At 39.4% G+C, this 17,326-nt stretch overlaps 1 protein-coding gene across 14 annotated transcripts in view; it reads right to left on the reverse strand.

The window, feature by feature from the left end:
- Positions 1-3,336: 3,336 nt before the first annotated feature.
- The window catches only part of LOC129779662 (RIMS-binding protein 2), a 196,369-nt gene continuing 182,379 nt past the window's right edge, over positions 3,337-17,326 (reverse strand). For 13 of the 14 annotated variants that reach the window (XM_055787258.1, XM_055787255.1, XM_055787254.1 and 10 more), the window contains one exon: positions 3,337-16,146. In XM_055787258.1, the coding sequence (XP_055643233.1) occupies positions 15,547-16,146 (600 nt within the window). In that variant the 3' untranslated portion in view covers positions 3,337-15,546. The remainder of the gene's footprint in view (positions 16,147-17,326) is intronic. The other variant, XM_055787268.1, reaches the window with a different exon arrangement.

Genomic DNA, 17,326 nt, shown 5'->3' on the forward strand with positions numbered 1-17,326 from the left:
ATGAAAAAAGAAGTAGTGAAAAATTTAATAACAGTATCTTGTGAATGCTTTGCAATTATAGACTCATTTTTTCCTTGTTTGAAATTTATTATTACTTTTTTCACATTCTTTCATTTAAAGTTTGTCTTCAAAACTATACCGTTGAAAATATCTATTACGTAAAAAGAAAATTACACGATCACGGATTACAAAAACTAGCTCTGCAATGTTGGAAAAACTTTACAGTTATTATTTTATATTCAAAATATCAACAAATCAATATTATAGAAACAATATCATATAATCAATCAATCATAATTATCGTATTTGGGCCATTGGCCTCCATTGCCACTTTGTGGTATTGCAACTCTCTGTTAGTCTTATCCTAAAAATAGGAACAAAACAAATTCTATTCATTTGAGCAATCGGAAGTAGACCTTTCGCCATCTTTCAATGGACCTACGGGAGCTACATTTTTAGTCCTTATTCACATCCCATAGCGCATTTACCGAATCCAAATAAGAAAAATTTGCGTCCTCTGGATACGTCGGGATTTCTTTCAAAAAATGCGGGTAAGTTGCTGTTTGTTTATCTTTTCTTTCCTAAAAAGCAAGATAGTATTCAAAATGTTATCAAGAAAGCTAAATAAATACGAAATTAAACTGAAACACAAGTGACAAATATACTTGTTTTTCCCCGTGACGTGACAGTATCGTGGTACTCATAATAAGACCAAGTTCATGAATGTTGTCACGACGGATGAACTCTTGCAGATTCTACACACACGGTGGCAGTCGTAATAACGTTGTATACAATTCACTTCGTTTTCACCGTGACGTGACGTTCGTGATCAGGCCCATAGTTTGATGTGTATTGTTAACACTCTGTGAGTTGTTTTCATCAGGTGCGCAAACGTTTTCAAAATGACGGCGAAAGAACAGTGCGTGCGTGAAAAAGTTTTGCACGAGTACTTCGAGAATAAGAATCTGTCGCATCGTGCCATCGGAAAAAAAAGTTGGGAATCGCGAATTCCACGGCGTCTGGTATCATAAAACGGTTCAAAAACGTCTGACCATTGATTGGAAGCGGAAATTGAGAAAGAAAGCTATCAGGTCAACGAAAACGATCACAAACGCGTGGTTGCGACCTTCGAAGCATCACGCTACGTGGACGTACGAGCAAGACTTCTTTCCTGCATCGAAGGTTAAACGGCAGGTGCGCCGGTGGCCATTCAAACTCTGATTGATGAGTTCCAGCGGCTCATCAGCCTCAAGTCGGACACTTCGATGATCGTACATTCGTCAAGTTCGAAAAACTCGGTCCAGAGCCGTTCGGAGAAGAATTCCGGCAATCAGCAAGGGACCACCAAAACGGCGAGTAAGTTCACCTTTCCCATCATCGTGGCAACAGACGCTTCCTGCACGGGCATCGGTCCAGTTATCTACTACGAATTCCTCAATGGACACTTGAAGGCAATTCATCATTCCACTACTAATGTCAAAACCTATAAGACGTAGTTTCACTTTGCTATAGAGCAATAACTGGAAATATCGAAGACATTTTAACAGAAGACTTTTGAAGAAGTAAGGCAAATTTAATCAAGAAGCGAACATGAATTCTGGTGCTGGAGGCAACCGATCGGGGGACCGCTGAAGGCGGTACGGCGAATTCAAGCGAGGTTCGTGCGACTGATGGAAGCAGTGTGGCTTTGGCGATCGAGAAGCTCAAAGGCCAGGAGGGCGCTGTCGACGATCTGCCTAAGTCTTGAGAAGACGGACTACAGTCTCGTTGTGGATGCGAAGAATGCTTAAGAAGCCTGGAACAAGCCGAAGATCGTTTTCCAAGATGATGGAATTTGCCGTCGAATTGGTTGATTGGATTGCCCAAGTACTGCGCGCTGATGATGATGGGCTTAGAAGCATCGGGACAAACATTGAAGGCCGTGAAGGCCAAAATCTTTCAGAACGTAAAAGCCAACATGGACCCGAGAAGCCAGATTGCCAGAAGCCACCTTCCTCACGCTGCGAATTGCCCGGATACAACATACACATCCAAATGCAGAAAAAGAATTTGTGCTGTACTGGCAGTGGGAAATGTGAAGCAAGACGAGTGGCGTAAGTGCGGTGAATTTGAAACAAAGCGCAGAAGATTTGGCCACCAGATTGTACAGTGTTTAAGATGGCCAATGGTTTCACGATCAAGAATGTGGAAATGCTGGATTGTGTCGCGTGCCTGCAACGTAAGCATGATCGGTATGTATTCCTTGATAAGCCAAGGAGCGTTTGTAGTTGGTTCATACAGAACTTTGCGGACCATTTGGTGTATCATTGTTACCAGGGTGCCGAGATTTTGCAACCTTCATCGATGACACGGAAGGTATTCATATATACCCTGGCGTACGAAACACTCAAAGCAATGGCGAAACGGCAATCTGGGTGCAAGTTGAATATCTTACGCTTGGTTGGGAATATGTGTGCAGTTGATTCAAGGTGAGCAGGGAGTCTGAAGCGAGATGGAATGCGCCATCAGAAGTTCTGTCCATGCACGCCAGAGCAGAATGGTATTGCCGAGCGAATAAACCAGACGATTTTGAATAAGGTGAGGTCTATGCAGAACGATGCACGGTTGCCTAAGAAGTTCTGGGCTGAAGCGGTAAACACGGCAGTATACCTAATAAACCGTAGCTCTACACGGTCATTGGACGGAAAGACGTCGGATGAGGCATGGACAGGAAAGAAAGCCTTCGTAGGTCACCTGGACGAGAACCAAAGTGGTGTGGTAACACCTTGCGCTGTTCGAAGTACTTTCGACAACATCTAGAACGTATGTTTACAAATGCATGATAATTCGAGAATCGTCTGCATGAAAACGATCTTTTGAGAAGCTGGACAAGAAAACAGCCCCATTGGTAATCAAATCCTTTGATTACAAAAATAGAACAGATTATTTGTTTGATGCGATTGTAAGTTCTTCTATTTCGGTAGAAAACCTTAGTTAAATAAGTTGTAAATCCATTAGGCTCCATTAGGTGCACTTCAAACTAGTCTCAAACACACCCACCACAGAACTAATCAAATTGAAGTACCTGCTTACTTACAGTTGTCTCAATAGCAACCCAAGGGAATTGTGTGAATTTGATTAGACATGTTTTCTCAGCTGTATATATTGCTGTATTCTGTTTTATACCTACCATTGAAGATTCGGCCATTATCCTCGCTTCGATAGTTGGGAAGTGGGCTTGGAATGTAACTTTGCGTTTGTTGAAGTGGTTTCTTGTTTTGTAGAAGGGTGAGTGCTTCTGCTTAGTGGAGTATTAGAAGTGATATGTTTTTGCAACGAAATGTCGAACTTGTGATATTTTGATTTATAATTTACATTCATTAATTTATTGTATTTTTTGTTTGTAATGCTTTTTCTTATCTCTATCATTACAAAGATGTATTATTCTGTTACTTTATGCCTGTTTTATTGTTGTTCTGTATATTTTACTTGTTGTTAGAGTTTTAATGTGTAAAGTACAAGTTTTGTGTGTATTTCCTTCTTTCTTCCCCTCGGGTGTAATATTGCAATTTGAAAACAACTTCGCTGCATAATCGTGGAACATTCCAGCGAGAAAAACTACTCGGTGTATACTGCAAACTCTCTAATACCAAAACCAAAATCATGCATCTAGCTGGAGAACCGTAATTAAAGTGAAGGAAATCCCGACAAATGAATGTGCTGAAATGTGTAACTTTCCGGAACAGAGAATTTGAAGCTCGACGTCTGTAAATTGAAGTGTTTTCGGGATTAACCTTTCAAGAGAACCGCATTTGATATGTGTTTGCTTTATGAATAGTATAGCTACATAAATGAAAAACCAACGATTTATATTCATTTCTTCGGTGTCTCATGTTCGCTTTATTATTTTTATTTGTCGACTTCAATAAACACTATGATTCATCGTACGCGTCTTTTTTTTCAAGATTTTTATGGTTCCAATTTGTAACAATCACGTCACTCTCTAGTGTATGCATTGTTTCAGCTTTCTAAACTATGTTTTTTTTCTCAGTATCAATCCTCCGCTAAATTGATTATTGAAAGTTGAAATGTTTAATTTGGCTGCCTTCAGTTAAAGTTTTTTTATAATTAATTATTGTATTTGTTCTCTTTGTTTAGACTTGTTTTATACAGAGGGATCCATGTTTCGATTTCTTCAAACTGCATTTACGACGTTCAATATTAGAGAAGAGATTATGACGCGAAAAGATCAGCCAAATTTGGGGTTTTGTTTTGTTGTATTTTCCATTGCGATGAAGTAGGACAAAAGAAGCGTTTCAGAGGCGTTGTTGCATACTTCAAGATAGTTCGGATAGTTAGTATAACACGAGCTTTGTTTGGTTCTGTATATAGCGATAGTCAAAGTTTGCATCTTTGCTCGGTTTTTGTTTTACATTACAGCTATCTCGGTTTGTTTTGGTAGCAGTTGATAAAGAAGTTCGCGTAGTTATTTATTTACAAAAAAAGCGTGAGAAGCGCATTTGTGGAATAGTATTTTACTTTTATTTGCTCATATTTTCATATGAATATATCTACTTTTTATACCAATTAATGTACAAGTTATTACACCTTTCCATTTTAGATCGCTGTTCGCCTCCTATGCACTACTTTGTATCGCTTCACTTTGTGTTGATTTTAACGTTTACAGTAATGTTCCAACTTCTTTCGGTTTCAAACTATCGACCCACTTGTATGTACACCATGTTTGTTTCCAAACAGTAGCTACACATTTTAATTTCATAAACGACATAGCTATGATCTTATTTTGCAGCACTGGCGGGCAATGAACAATAATAAGACAAGCGGAACGTTTGCCTACAGTTCATCGAAATAATTAAAACCGAATTTTTGGAGTGAAAAATGGGAAACACAATTGATCGAATCACATATTGACAGAAGCGAGGAATCAACGTTAGGAAATTGTTTGTCAAAAAAGCTTGTGGCGCACGAACGACTTGTGACTCCCATACACGAGTGTTTAGTGGTATCAGAGTGCTATCCATACAAATCGTGGTGGGAGTTCAGACCAAGAGAAACCAAGTTCCATTAAAGACGAAGTAGTGTAGCTGTTCAAAATAATTTTGCTGAATTTTATAAACTTCCAATGAAGGTTTTATCTCATAAGCTGAATATAATCTCCCAGACGCAGGCTAGATATAAAGATACTACTACTAAAAAGTAAATTCCACGCGTCAAACATTCAGAAGGCACCAAACTGAATTTTATTTTTTCAATTTTATTCTCTTATTTTTTTTATTAATATAACAATAGAATGCTCTTCTTTATCTTTCTGCTGTCCTTTCCGTACCACATTTTTGCTCTTCTCGCATATTTTAGTTTTTCTCCGTTGTTACCGATATTGCCTCTCCTTCGTTCTCTCAGTTAATAGTTATTATTTTACAGATTGCGAATTTGATATAAATGTTAGCTTTATGTTACTAATGTGATTGTGTGTGTAGTTCAAAAATAGTAAGCTGAGAAGTTTGTAGAAAGTTGAGGTGAAGTAAGTTTTTATGTTCGAAATTTCCACGATAATGGGAAAAAGCAAACGGTAAATTTGAAAGAACAAAAAAAACGGAATGATGTATAACCTTATGGTTCGCTCTGGCTCTTTTGGGAAATTTTACACTGGCTTCTGTACAACTATACTAATACTATAATAACACGTTTTTGGTTGTTTTTAAGTTTGGCGAAGAAAAACCTGCCACACCAATACTGGTACCGATCGGTGCGCGTAAACATATTATACCCTCTTCTTTGGTTCCCAAATTTCAGTTCTACGTATTTATAGGTTGTGTTGAAGTGTCGGAATGGTATGGTATATTTTCAATGGAATCTTTTCTTTTCTGTACGATACATATTATTAACGCTGCTATGTGGAATGAATGACTGGTGATTGCAACGATGTTTTCCGTGCCGAATTAGCGAACAAATAAGAAGGCGGAAAATTGCATCCGACTATGGATTGTGTTCGAAAAAAACTGAACACCCAACCGATTGTAACTGTTTAGGATGTGGGATAAAATCGCTAAAAAATTACTTAAAGTAGTTTAGAGTGTAATGTTTACGTCTGCATTTTTTGATTGAAAGTGGGTAGAATGATAACAGCGATACCCTTCAGTTTAAAGCCCCTTATAAATAGAACAGGATGGAAACGGAACACTCAATAAAATGAATATCTTTTCCCATTCGTACGTGCTCTTTTCGCTTCACGTACATTCGAGTCGTTTTTCAAACTGAAGCGATGTTCCCAATCGTCATTTTCGAAGCGGATTGAAACATCAATTTATTCGAGCAGTTTAAATTCAAATGAAAGTTGCGTCGCTGTGTTCGAAACGAACTCATTGACATAGATAAAAGCTGTGTGGTAAAAGGTTATGCAGTAGGATCAGCATGAGTAATCAGTTTCCGGCACTGGTGGCGTAGTGGTATGCGTGGCTACTATGCATTTCCATTCGGCACTAGACAGAGTGAGTGTATGGTGTGTGATGAGTTTGGTCATGTATTATGATAGCCACTGCTAGTCTTAGCGATCTTGAATAAGCAAATCTACGGAAGGCTTCAAAGGCACCTTCTTTCCTTCTTGAGGTTTTACGAATGCTCGACACTGTTTAGAAAGGATTTGGCATACTGCCACATTTCACCTTAAAACTTATTGGCATAAAACCAATAAGGTGGTTTTTGAGCCAACAGGGCACCTCTGGAATCCCCCTTGGCCCTTAAGTCACGGTAGAGGCGGAGATCTTCCGAAATCCGCAACAGGCGAGCACTTGCTTGGTGAAAGACCTACCGTGCATGATCAATTTTGCTGTTTCACTAGAAATGATGATTCGGGAAACAACCAGTCAGTTGCTACAATCCGACATGCTACTGAAAACGATAAGTATTTCCAGAACGTGCGGGGCTTACGTACTGAAACAAAAGATCTAAGACTGCTACTTTCTAGCTGTGGCTACGATATCTTGGTTTTCAGAGAGAGACCTTTTGAGACCTGGCTTCAACCCGACATTATTGATTCAGAACTATCATCCGAATACTGTCTGTGTCGACTGCAGCGAACTGATAAGTGAACTCCTAAGGGATGAAGGAGTGCTTGACACAGTAAACACTAGTCACAGATGCATGTCAGTGTAGTTACTATAGTGCAATCATCTTGAGCAAGTCTCCGTTCAAATCAAACTTACAACTCGGCCAGTGTACATCTGTTGTATATATCTATGTCCAAAATCTCGCGCTGATCTGTACGTGGCTCATTTTAATCTTTCGGATCCGAGATGGTAGTTTGACGAGAACCTGAATGGATGACACTTATTGAATCATTGCCTCCTCACTGACTAAGACAGGTCTTCCTTCGTCAACGCTTCAGACAATGTGGAATTAGTCGAGTCTGCCGATCCATTGTTACTTGTCACAGTGATGTGCTTGCGGAAATGTAGCATCAAACTATGGAGATGAAGTTCAGACGCTGCAACTTCGGTGCGTTGAACAACGCTATTGCTTCGATCGACTGGCGGCAATGTTTAGTGGATATGTTTCTCGTGTACGTCACGCACGTGGCGTACCACTGCGGAAGTCTGCGGAAGTCCCATGGCAGGAAGCCGCGTACATATGTTCTTGTTGAAATTCACAGGGTGTATATGCAAACTGTACAACAAAATTAAAACAGCCGCAAATGCTGACCTATTTGCCAACTTTTTCCGGAGCGTTTACAATAAAACAAAACCTGCAATGTATCGTAGATGATTTCAGCGCAAGCTTTCATATGACATTAATCTTCCGACAATCGTATTCTCAACCAACGAAGTTTGTAAAAGCTCTCGACTAAGTGTCTAAGAGTGCGAGGGTCGGCAGATTGAAAACATTTTCATGTACAACATCCATCGGCTTTCATAATATGACAGGATCGTCCTATCCCTCCAGTCTAAGCGCCTTATCGCCATTAGGCCATATCGGACAAAGTGCACTTGAATCCGTTCGATCCGGTTGATGTGAACGGATGTGATACGGAGCCCAAACCTGCACCCTATATTATAATACACTGCGCACGAGTGAATCACTGTATTGATTTTAAACTATACACGTCTTCGAAGTGATTTGAGGTGCGCTTAAAGAATCCAAGTATAGAGTACGCTTTGACCGTTACTGCGGCAATATGTTCCGTGAATTTCAATTTACTGTCCACGAATATTCCAAGATTGTGTTTCCCTTTCTGTTGTCGGAAAAAGTGGAATACGAGAACGGTTGAAACAAAACACACAGCATTTGTTAGGATTAGCTTCCATCCCATTCAATCTGCACCATTCCAGTAGTGAATCGATTCCAATTTCAAGCGCCTAGCAATCCAGAATCGTTGAAACTTCTCGTTAGAATTTTAAATCGTTAGCGTACAACAACTTCTTAGATTTAAGCTTCGTGCAGAGGTCGTTAATGAAGAGAAGGGTCTGAGTATGCTGCCTTGAGGAACTTCGGACCGTATCTGAACAGGAACAGAGCAAGATCTCCTATCTTAACGAAGTAGATGCGGTCCGTGAGATATGAACAGATTAATTGAGTAAGCCACTCTGGATGTCCCATTTGTCCGAGCTCATCAACTACCAAAATGTGAGGTACCTCATCGAAAGCTTTGGCAAAGTTCACATAGACAGCGTCGACTTGCTGTTGCTTCTCCATTCTATCCAGAAGAATCGATACGTGGTTTATCAAGTTGGTAGTCATCGGAAATGATGCGTTTGGTAAACTGATAAAGTACATCATGCACCATGCATTCCAAAACCTTCGACAGGTAGTTGAAAATGAAGATCCGTCGAAAATTCTCGACATCATTTAGGAAATTAGATCTATGAATTGGTGTGATTGAGACGCACTTCCACAGCGTAGGAAAGCTATTCTCGTTAAATGAACGGTTGAACAAAATACTTGCGGATAGGGCTAGGGAATTTGCGCACTGCGACGGATGCAGTTGATCAGGACCAGTGTCTTTTGATCCATCGATAGATTGTAACTTTAGCATCACATCATGGGCCGAGAAACTCATCCGAGGTAAGTTCACATCATAATGTGGAATACTGTTTAGGTGGGTTTCAGTCAAAGGTGGCGAGTTGTTACTTGACACACTTTGAAAGAACATATCTGCAAATTTTTGTGACGTACGGCGATTTCTTGGTAGCGTACGCTTTGTGGTATTACTTTTATCGTTTTCCGGTTGTTTATAACATTGTGCATTCTAAGAATTATATTGCGTCTCTATTCCAAGAATTTCTGTTTTTCGAAATTCGTTCCTACATTTAAAAAATGGTTTCCTAGACTTGCGAAGACAATTTCGAACACTTCCTAGGTCCGCATTTCACCACGGTTGGTTCTAGTATAGTTTTCGATTCCTTCTTCTTAATGGTGCGCTGATTCTTATAATCCGATAAAGCTCGTCATAAAAATGGGCAGCCGCGTCGTCAACCTTCTTCCAGTAATTGCTTCCAGTCCACTTGCCGAATTTTCTCATCCAAGGCATCCTGAAACTGAAATCATAGCAGTCAATCTTCTCGTCGAGTATATACGGATCAACTTGTCTAATATCCACTAAACATTGGACAGCTTTGCGAAGAACTGCTTGTGATGCCTGTGTATATTCATCAACGGGTTTGGCGATTCAAAAATATCTGCACAAAGGAATCTATTTGTGAAGATCTGTATCAGAACACCAGCATGGATTTGTGAAATTCAGGTCAACGACGACTAATCAATCAAAGATGTCGAGAATAGGAATCGAGTCGATTCAGTCTACGTCGACCTGTCCAAAACATCTGATGTTGTGCCACACGATTCCGCAATTACCCAAGTTCAAACGTATGGGATTTCTTGGACATATTACCGAATGGCTTCACTCATATCTGTGCAATCGAAAAGCTTCAATCTGTGTCGACTCAGTTTACTGTAAAGAATAGTCGTTACGTCTGGTGAGCTACAGGGAAGCCGAAATGGTCCGATCATCTTCATTATGTCTGTGAACAATGTGTGCTCTCGAGTGATGTCCCCAAAACAAATGTTTGCCGATTGTCTCAAGTTTTACAGGATAATCATTCATCTGCACTGGACTGTCTCATTCTTCAAAGATAGATTGACGAAGTTCCGCTGTGGTCTATCGCGAAAATGGAATGAGGTTGAATGCAGAATGATCTTTTGTTATACGTCGTTTGTACGAGTCAACTCTATTTGCGATCTGGGAGTTACAATCGACTCGAAGCTGTGATTCCTTGATCAGCAGATACAGCAGCCAAAGCATTCACAGGGCTTGAATTTTATTGAAGGCAGACAACTGACTTTACAGATGTCTACACTCTGAAGACACTGTTCTGCACATTAGATCGCAGCATTGTTGAGTACGCAACAATTTGGTCATTGTTCCAGGTGGTGCACATTGCGAATTCTCGATGCTTGCTCATCAGCCTGGAAACTTCATCGGGCCGACGGCTTGAGTTCCAGCGAATGTTTATATTTGATATAATGGAATGAAACATCGACTGGAAACGCCGACTACTGCAGCAGATCAACCCCAATGTCCCTTAGCGAATCCTCTGAAGTTTTCTGACTATCAGTTTACCGCGTCATAGAACTAGTGATGGACATAATAGACCATACACTCCCTGTCTAAGGGCATACAACCATGTTAGTATTGTCCACGCTTTTTATATGACGAAATGTGCTTTAAAACTTAGGGTTAGAGTTGAAGTCTAACCTTGAGCGATTTCATTCGAAAACAAGAAACAAACAAATAAATAAAATTGCGCTCATAAGTGGCAACCGAGATCATGTGACTTTATGTGATTGGATTGTTTTTAAGTATAATTGTTAGTATACAGGGTGTTCAATAAATTCGAATACATATTGGTGTCAGATTTAGCCTCATATATAGGGTAAACGAAGCGCACGGTATCGGGAGACGGGCTCGGCCAAGGACCGTACGAGATCCGAGCGGCCGCTTTCGGTAAGGACGCCAGCAGCCATCAAGGTGGTGATGGAGCGGGTTTGTCGATGACCCGCTCGATCCGGAAGACCGCAGCTGACCTGGATGTGTCGATCGGAACTGCACACGCCATCATGACGAAGAACCTGGGAAACAAGTCGTACAAGAAACGCAAGGCTACAACGAAGAAGATGCTGGACAGAGCCAAACTGATACTTTCGCGGCATGTCAGGAGTTCGTATTTTCTGATGAGAAACACTTTTTGTCTCACATCAGTCGCACAATGTCTAAGATGATCGGCTGTGGGGCCGACGTTGGCGAGCATCCCCCCGTCCCACATAAATATCTCGCGGTTCCAGGTTCCAGAGCGCCACGTCGGTGATGGTTTGGGGGACCGTATCCAGGCGTGGGAAGCTCCCACTGGCGTTTATCTAGAAAAACGTGAAAATCAATGACACATACGAGGGCGGTCCGATAAGTATTTAACCTCATCGCCCGATGGTGTCAGTAGGGCAAGAGAGATTACTTATAGTGTAGTACATCCTCGTAAACGGCTACTGTCAAAATTTCAGCCAAATCGGACTCGTAGTTTTGTTTTGACCGTGTGTGGAAGCAGGCGTGTCGCGGATTTTCGAAAAATTGAAAAAATGGAAATTCCGCCGTCGCCATGGCCAAATTGGTCGAATTGCACTACGAACTGCTGCCCCATCAACCGTATTCTCAAGATATGGCCCCATGCGATTTTTTTTTTGTTTCCAAACTTGAAAAAGTCACTCGCCGGGCAGAAATTTTAGTCGAATGAGGAGGTCATCGCCGCCACGGAGACCTACTTAGCGGACCTCGAGAAAACGTTTTTTTAGATGGATTAAAGAAATTGGAGCATCGCTGGGTCAAGTGTATCGAGCTAAAAGGAAACTATGTTGTGAAATAAATCGCCACTTTTTCAAAATTTTTGTTTTTTTGTAGGCTAAGTACTTATCGGACTACCCTCGTAATGTAAGACCGAGGTTCTGGAGAACGTTGTAGCCCCGGCACTTCGGGACCTCTACGGTCTTTCAAATCGATAGCGCAGGGGCCCAAAGGTCTCAAGCTAGTCATACAGTACACAGCGGGGGTGATCCTAGCTAATATGTCGTAAAGGTTTCTCAATAAACATTGACTCAATAAAAATTGACGCAGAAAAGAATATTTTGTTTTTTTAAATACATTTTTAAAGTGTATTCGAACTTATTGAACACCCTGTATTGTAAAAGGTTGATGTCAATGATCCAGAAAATTTTGAAGAACTTGATGCCACTATTGCTGCAAATCCGAAAAATCCAAAAAAATGTGCACCGAGAGTTATCAAGAACTGGAGCGAGCGTATGTGGCCACACAAAAACCGTTGCAGTAGCCATTAGAATGATATTTTGCTCAAATAAAAGTTGGACGTGAAATTCCTTAACAGATTTTTGCAGCTCTGCAGCGTTTCGGTAGATATTAATCGATAAATTCGATTAAATTACGTATTATAGTTACGGAAATTGTATTATAAGTATCGATAAAACGAGCAAGAATAGTTGTTAATTAAAAAAAACAACATTTAAAATATTGCTTATCAAATAGAGCTGAAGCTAGACTAACTAGCTGTTCTATAAACGAATGTTTTGAGGGTTGCTTGAATCTGTGTAGGCTAACACCTTCGTTCATTATGTGAAAAATCGCCAATTGGCTTTTTTGGTATAACGTTCCTCCTTCCTAGAACGCATCGAAGAGATGAGAAATTTGGAAATGATTTGGCAGTGACTATGGGGGAATTCCAGAATATTTTATCTATTCGTCATCATCCTATCCATACGAGGAAACACATATAAATGACGAATATTATTTGACATTTCATTTGACTATGTTGCTTTTTCCGTTAAATGCTAATGACTGTTCGTCAAATGTCGTATAAAACAAATCAAATACCATGCATTTTACACTCCCGTGTCTGCGATTTGCCATTGCTTCGAGAAATAACCATATAAAAAACCAGATCAACTGGAAATTATATTAATTTTTTATATTCAAATTTTTTTGTCCAAGAATATATTGTTTTTTTTTAAAGAGATTTCTACAAAGTTTCAAACAGACAACATTCTTTCTTATATTTTCAGAAAGCAAACGTTGTCACGGCATTGGACCCCTTCGATTATAAAATAAATCATGTCGTCGTATATTAGTCGAACTAGTTCTATGATATTCACAATAAAATCACGATGTTATTCCTTACAGTTGGATGCGATTCTTTTTGCGACGTCTACGCCATTCTACAGTCGTTGGGCCCTAGAAAAATAGGGAGATTTTTTTAATTACGAATGAAAATTTTGAATCACCTCAAATGGACGAGTAAACGAGCAAATCCACGCGAATAGAGCAAGATCATTCTGAGAACAAATTGTTAATAAGCCGCAGTTGCTTCACCGGGTATTGGGACAAAAAATAAACAAAATATTGAGAAACGCGCGTGAGCCGTTAGAAGCTGCGCATTCAGGCACGAGCACATATCAGAGGATGACTTTCTCCAAACAGTTATCAGCCATTGTATTATAAACAAAATGCAAGTCAAAGTCAAACGATTGGATGCACAGTACGATTTACTTACGATAGTAGACAGCTTCAGCTTCGCGTAATTTGTTGGCTGTTTCTGATTTTTACCATATTACCTCACCTCATCTTAGTAAGCGATGTGTTCGTGTGTGTATGTGTGTGTGTTTCAGTACGTATTTTGGGTGAGTGTATGTACCGTCCATTAACGACAATCGAAGATTCAAGTGATGTGTGTTGGTAATACGAAACGAAAGTTCTTTTACGAAAACGTAGAATGGAATGATTTCAAACATCCACGGAGATGGGATGAATTTATATGCATATGTGTTATGTGTGTTTTTTGGTAAACGATTACTGATTCCTTTCCGTCACTTGATTGATTCTCGTTTTATTGCGATTGGAGCTCATTTTAGTTCTAAACTTATCAAGCTTTCGAGATTGTTTGCCAGTTCACATTTGCGTGTTCGCATGTTCCTTCTTGTTTTTCAACTTGTGTTTTAGACTTTGTTTTTTTTTTCTGTTATTCTGTTCCATTGTATTTTCTTTTATTTGTCGATATATTTTAAAGTTTGATTAATAACTATAAATATTCTCAGTTTAATAATGGTGGGTAAACATTTGTGGTCGTGTTTGCTTCAACATTGCACCATTTGTTATTCCAGCTAACAAACGTCAGCATTTCATACCAATAGGGTTTCGATTCATTTCCATTGTCTTCGACCTAGTACTGATATTTACACGCCAATGTGGTTTTTAGTTCGCTTAGTCGACACGTTTATCGCTTTTTCTCGAGCCCCGATGCCTAGTAGTTCCGTCAAGTCTTCAGCAAGAGCATCGGAATAAACTTTGTATTGTTTTTATTTCTTTTTATTTTTTTCTGTATATTACCCCAGACTTTGCTTTAGCTACATATTCTCCTTCAGGATGTAAGTGTTAAATATCATTACAACATCTCAACGATTTGCTTGTATAAACGAACAAAAATAGCAACAAATAATAACACTGTTATAAGTTGATATTTGTTTACTATTTGATTATTAATTCAAATTGGGATCAATAATAAGTTAACGATAAAGGTTATCTCAAATTTTCCTTTTTTTTATTTTTATTAATAGTCAAAGATATTTATTGTTAATATTTTGTGTTGTGCTGAAGACGCGCCGTATCATTTTAATGGATTTTTTTGTTCGTTTTTTCCGCTAGCCTGTAGTGATGATTGATGAGAGGAGGGGATAGTTTTAAACACGTGATTTTGTGAAAAGTAATCTAGTTATTGAACAGCACTTAGAAGCATGAATTATTTTTTGTTCATCTTTCCTTCTAAATATACAATATATTTGTGATAATTCATAGTTATTTTGATGTGGAATGATATGGGTAATTATTCGCTTTAAATGTAAATATCACCTTTTCATTCATTTTGTTTTGATCACTCATCTTAATGTTAGAATTTGTCTTTTTTTAATGACTGTGATTTAACTACAACATTGTATACCAAAAACAGAAAAAATGGAATACGATAGAAATAAACAGCAATAGCCAAATAGTTTTGCAAAAGTATCAGCTCCATTATTTTCGGGGAGCATTTCTTCTTATCCCCAAGAGCAGAACAAATAAAAGCTATCTTGAGATAAACTTTCAAACTAATCAATCAATTTCTTCACAATACGTGTGCGTGATCATGGATTTGTTTCAAATTTTTGTTAGACCTAAATAAATCTTTCTTTCTTAAATATTTACATTTTTTTTTGTTATTTTCATAATGAAAACAAAACAAAAATAGTGAATATTGATTTGGTTCATCCGTTTGCTTTAGTCTTACCAACCTACTATCTGTTCCTTCCATTTGCGGTTACGAGCTTCGTACTGGATCGTATTGTGTTCGTGTTAGATTCCGGAATGTTAAGCATGATTCATAGCAATAATAATGTACAGTATAGTCTAGGTTCACTACAAATCCAATAATAATAATTATAATATTGTGAACTAAATGCCTGGGGTTATTTACCACCCAGGCCAAATTTCATAAATATTAGCTCTTTGCCTTTGGACAAGATGTCACCACCGGGTGCTGCCATCTCTTGGATTTTGCCCATAATGTTGGGACCACCTTGCTGTTGCTGTCCTGGTTGGCCTTGTTGGCCTTGCTGCCCGGGATGCTGTTGCTGCTGTTGATGAAGCTGTTGCTGCTGCTGCTGCTGTTGTTGTTGTTGGCCACCACCAAAGCCCACATTCATGCCTAAACTGCTGAATGGACCGGATGATTGCTGCTGTTGGGGTTGTTGGTTCATTTGACCACCTGGTTGCTGCTGTTGTTGGGTCTGGGCGGCCGGTTTCTTGCCGAACAATCCACCGGTCGCTGCACCGGCAGCTCCCGATAGAAGATTAGTAGCTGTAGAGAATACACCACCAGAGGAGGCTGTGGTCGTGGGTTGCTGTTGTTGTTGCTGGTTTTGTTGCATTTGTTGCTGCTGGTTTTGCTGTTGTTGTCGCATCTGTTGCTGTTGCAGTGGCGTCTGTTGTTGCATGCTACTCATTCCGCCGACATTACCACCGATCCCTATCCCTTGACCGATCATCCCTCCTATCCCCTGCATCCCCTAGAAATCGCAGCAGCTGCATTAGTCTATTCTGATTCGCCCACCAAGCCCACTTGTACTAAGGAACTAATTGCCTTCAAACAAGGATTCAGGGAGGTTTTTAAAGGTAATTTCAAAAATCTCGACAGAGAACAAAACGCAACTAAACGAGTGAGGGGGAGATAAACTACTAGAAACTTCTAGGTACGAGTGAGTTTAGAGACGTGCAATGGGTGTGATCGCTTATGGTTTATCCGTCAATCCAGAAACCAAATGGGGATGGGTACTACGGAATTCTTAAGAACTTCGAAAAAAATGCATTTGAACAAAGCAACTATTGGACACTATGCGTTTTTCTGCTCTAAATTTCATAAAATGTACACTAGAAAACGATTGCGGATCCTGCAGATGGTCGCTCCAACTAGAGAGTGCACTGGGATGAGACTTTGTGAGGTTTAAGATTTGTGTATTTCACCAATCGATTATGCATGACTAATTATGAACTTATTCTCAACTGAATTTGTTGATGAAAAATGGTTTCATGGTATTCATTGTCAATAATTGATTGAACGCGAAACACATGTATACCGATTTTGGGATTTGTTTCATTAATTTGGATCAAATCAATTGAACACACTGTAATTCTTTTTTGATATAATATTTATTTTACTTTTTCTAAGTTTCGCTTATGAAATAATAAAAAAAGAGATTTACTCAAGGAAAACAAAAATTTATTTATTTTGAAAAAAGTGACACTTCCCATTTCGAAAATCGATATGATTTCGATAAGCTTCCATCGAAAGACCCCTCGATTGTTTATCTTTTAACATTTTGACATGTTTTGAAACAAATGGCTCGACCAGGAGAATTTGTACACGTGATCGCATTTGATTCTGTTGAAAAGATGGAGAAGGTAGGTTCTTCGAAAACAATTTCCTTGTGTATCCGAAAATTGGTGATTCATGATATGTAAAACGGTGAATCGTACCGAGAATATCCCGAATGTCCGCTAGATCCAGGAAACCCTCCAGTTATCAATTTCTGGTCAAACAGTTCTCCGCCGTCTTACAGCACAGGGTTGAATAGCAAAGATGCCCGGAATCAGCAAGTCAAACAAAGCTAAAAGGCTTTGGTTTGTTAAGGAGCATGCTGATAAGCCCTTAGTGTCCATGTAAACATTTCTCTTAACGGATGAATCAAA

This window comes from Toxorhynchites rutilus, chromosome 3 (genome assembly GCF_029784135.1).
Source record: "Toxorhynchites rutilus septentrionalis strain SRP chromosome 3, ASM2978413v1, whole genome shotgun sequence".
Lineage (NCBI taxonomy): Eukaryota > Metazoa > Arthropoda > Insecta > Diptera > Culicidae > Toxorhynchites > Toxorhynchites rutilus.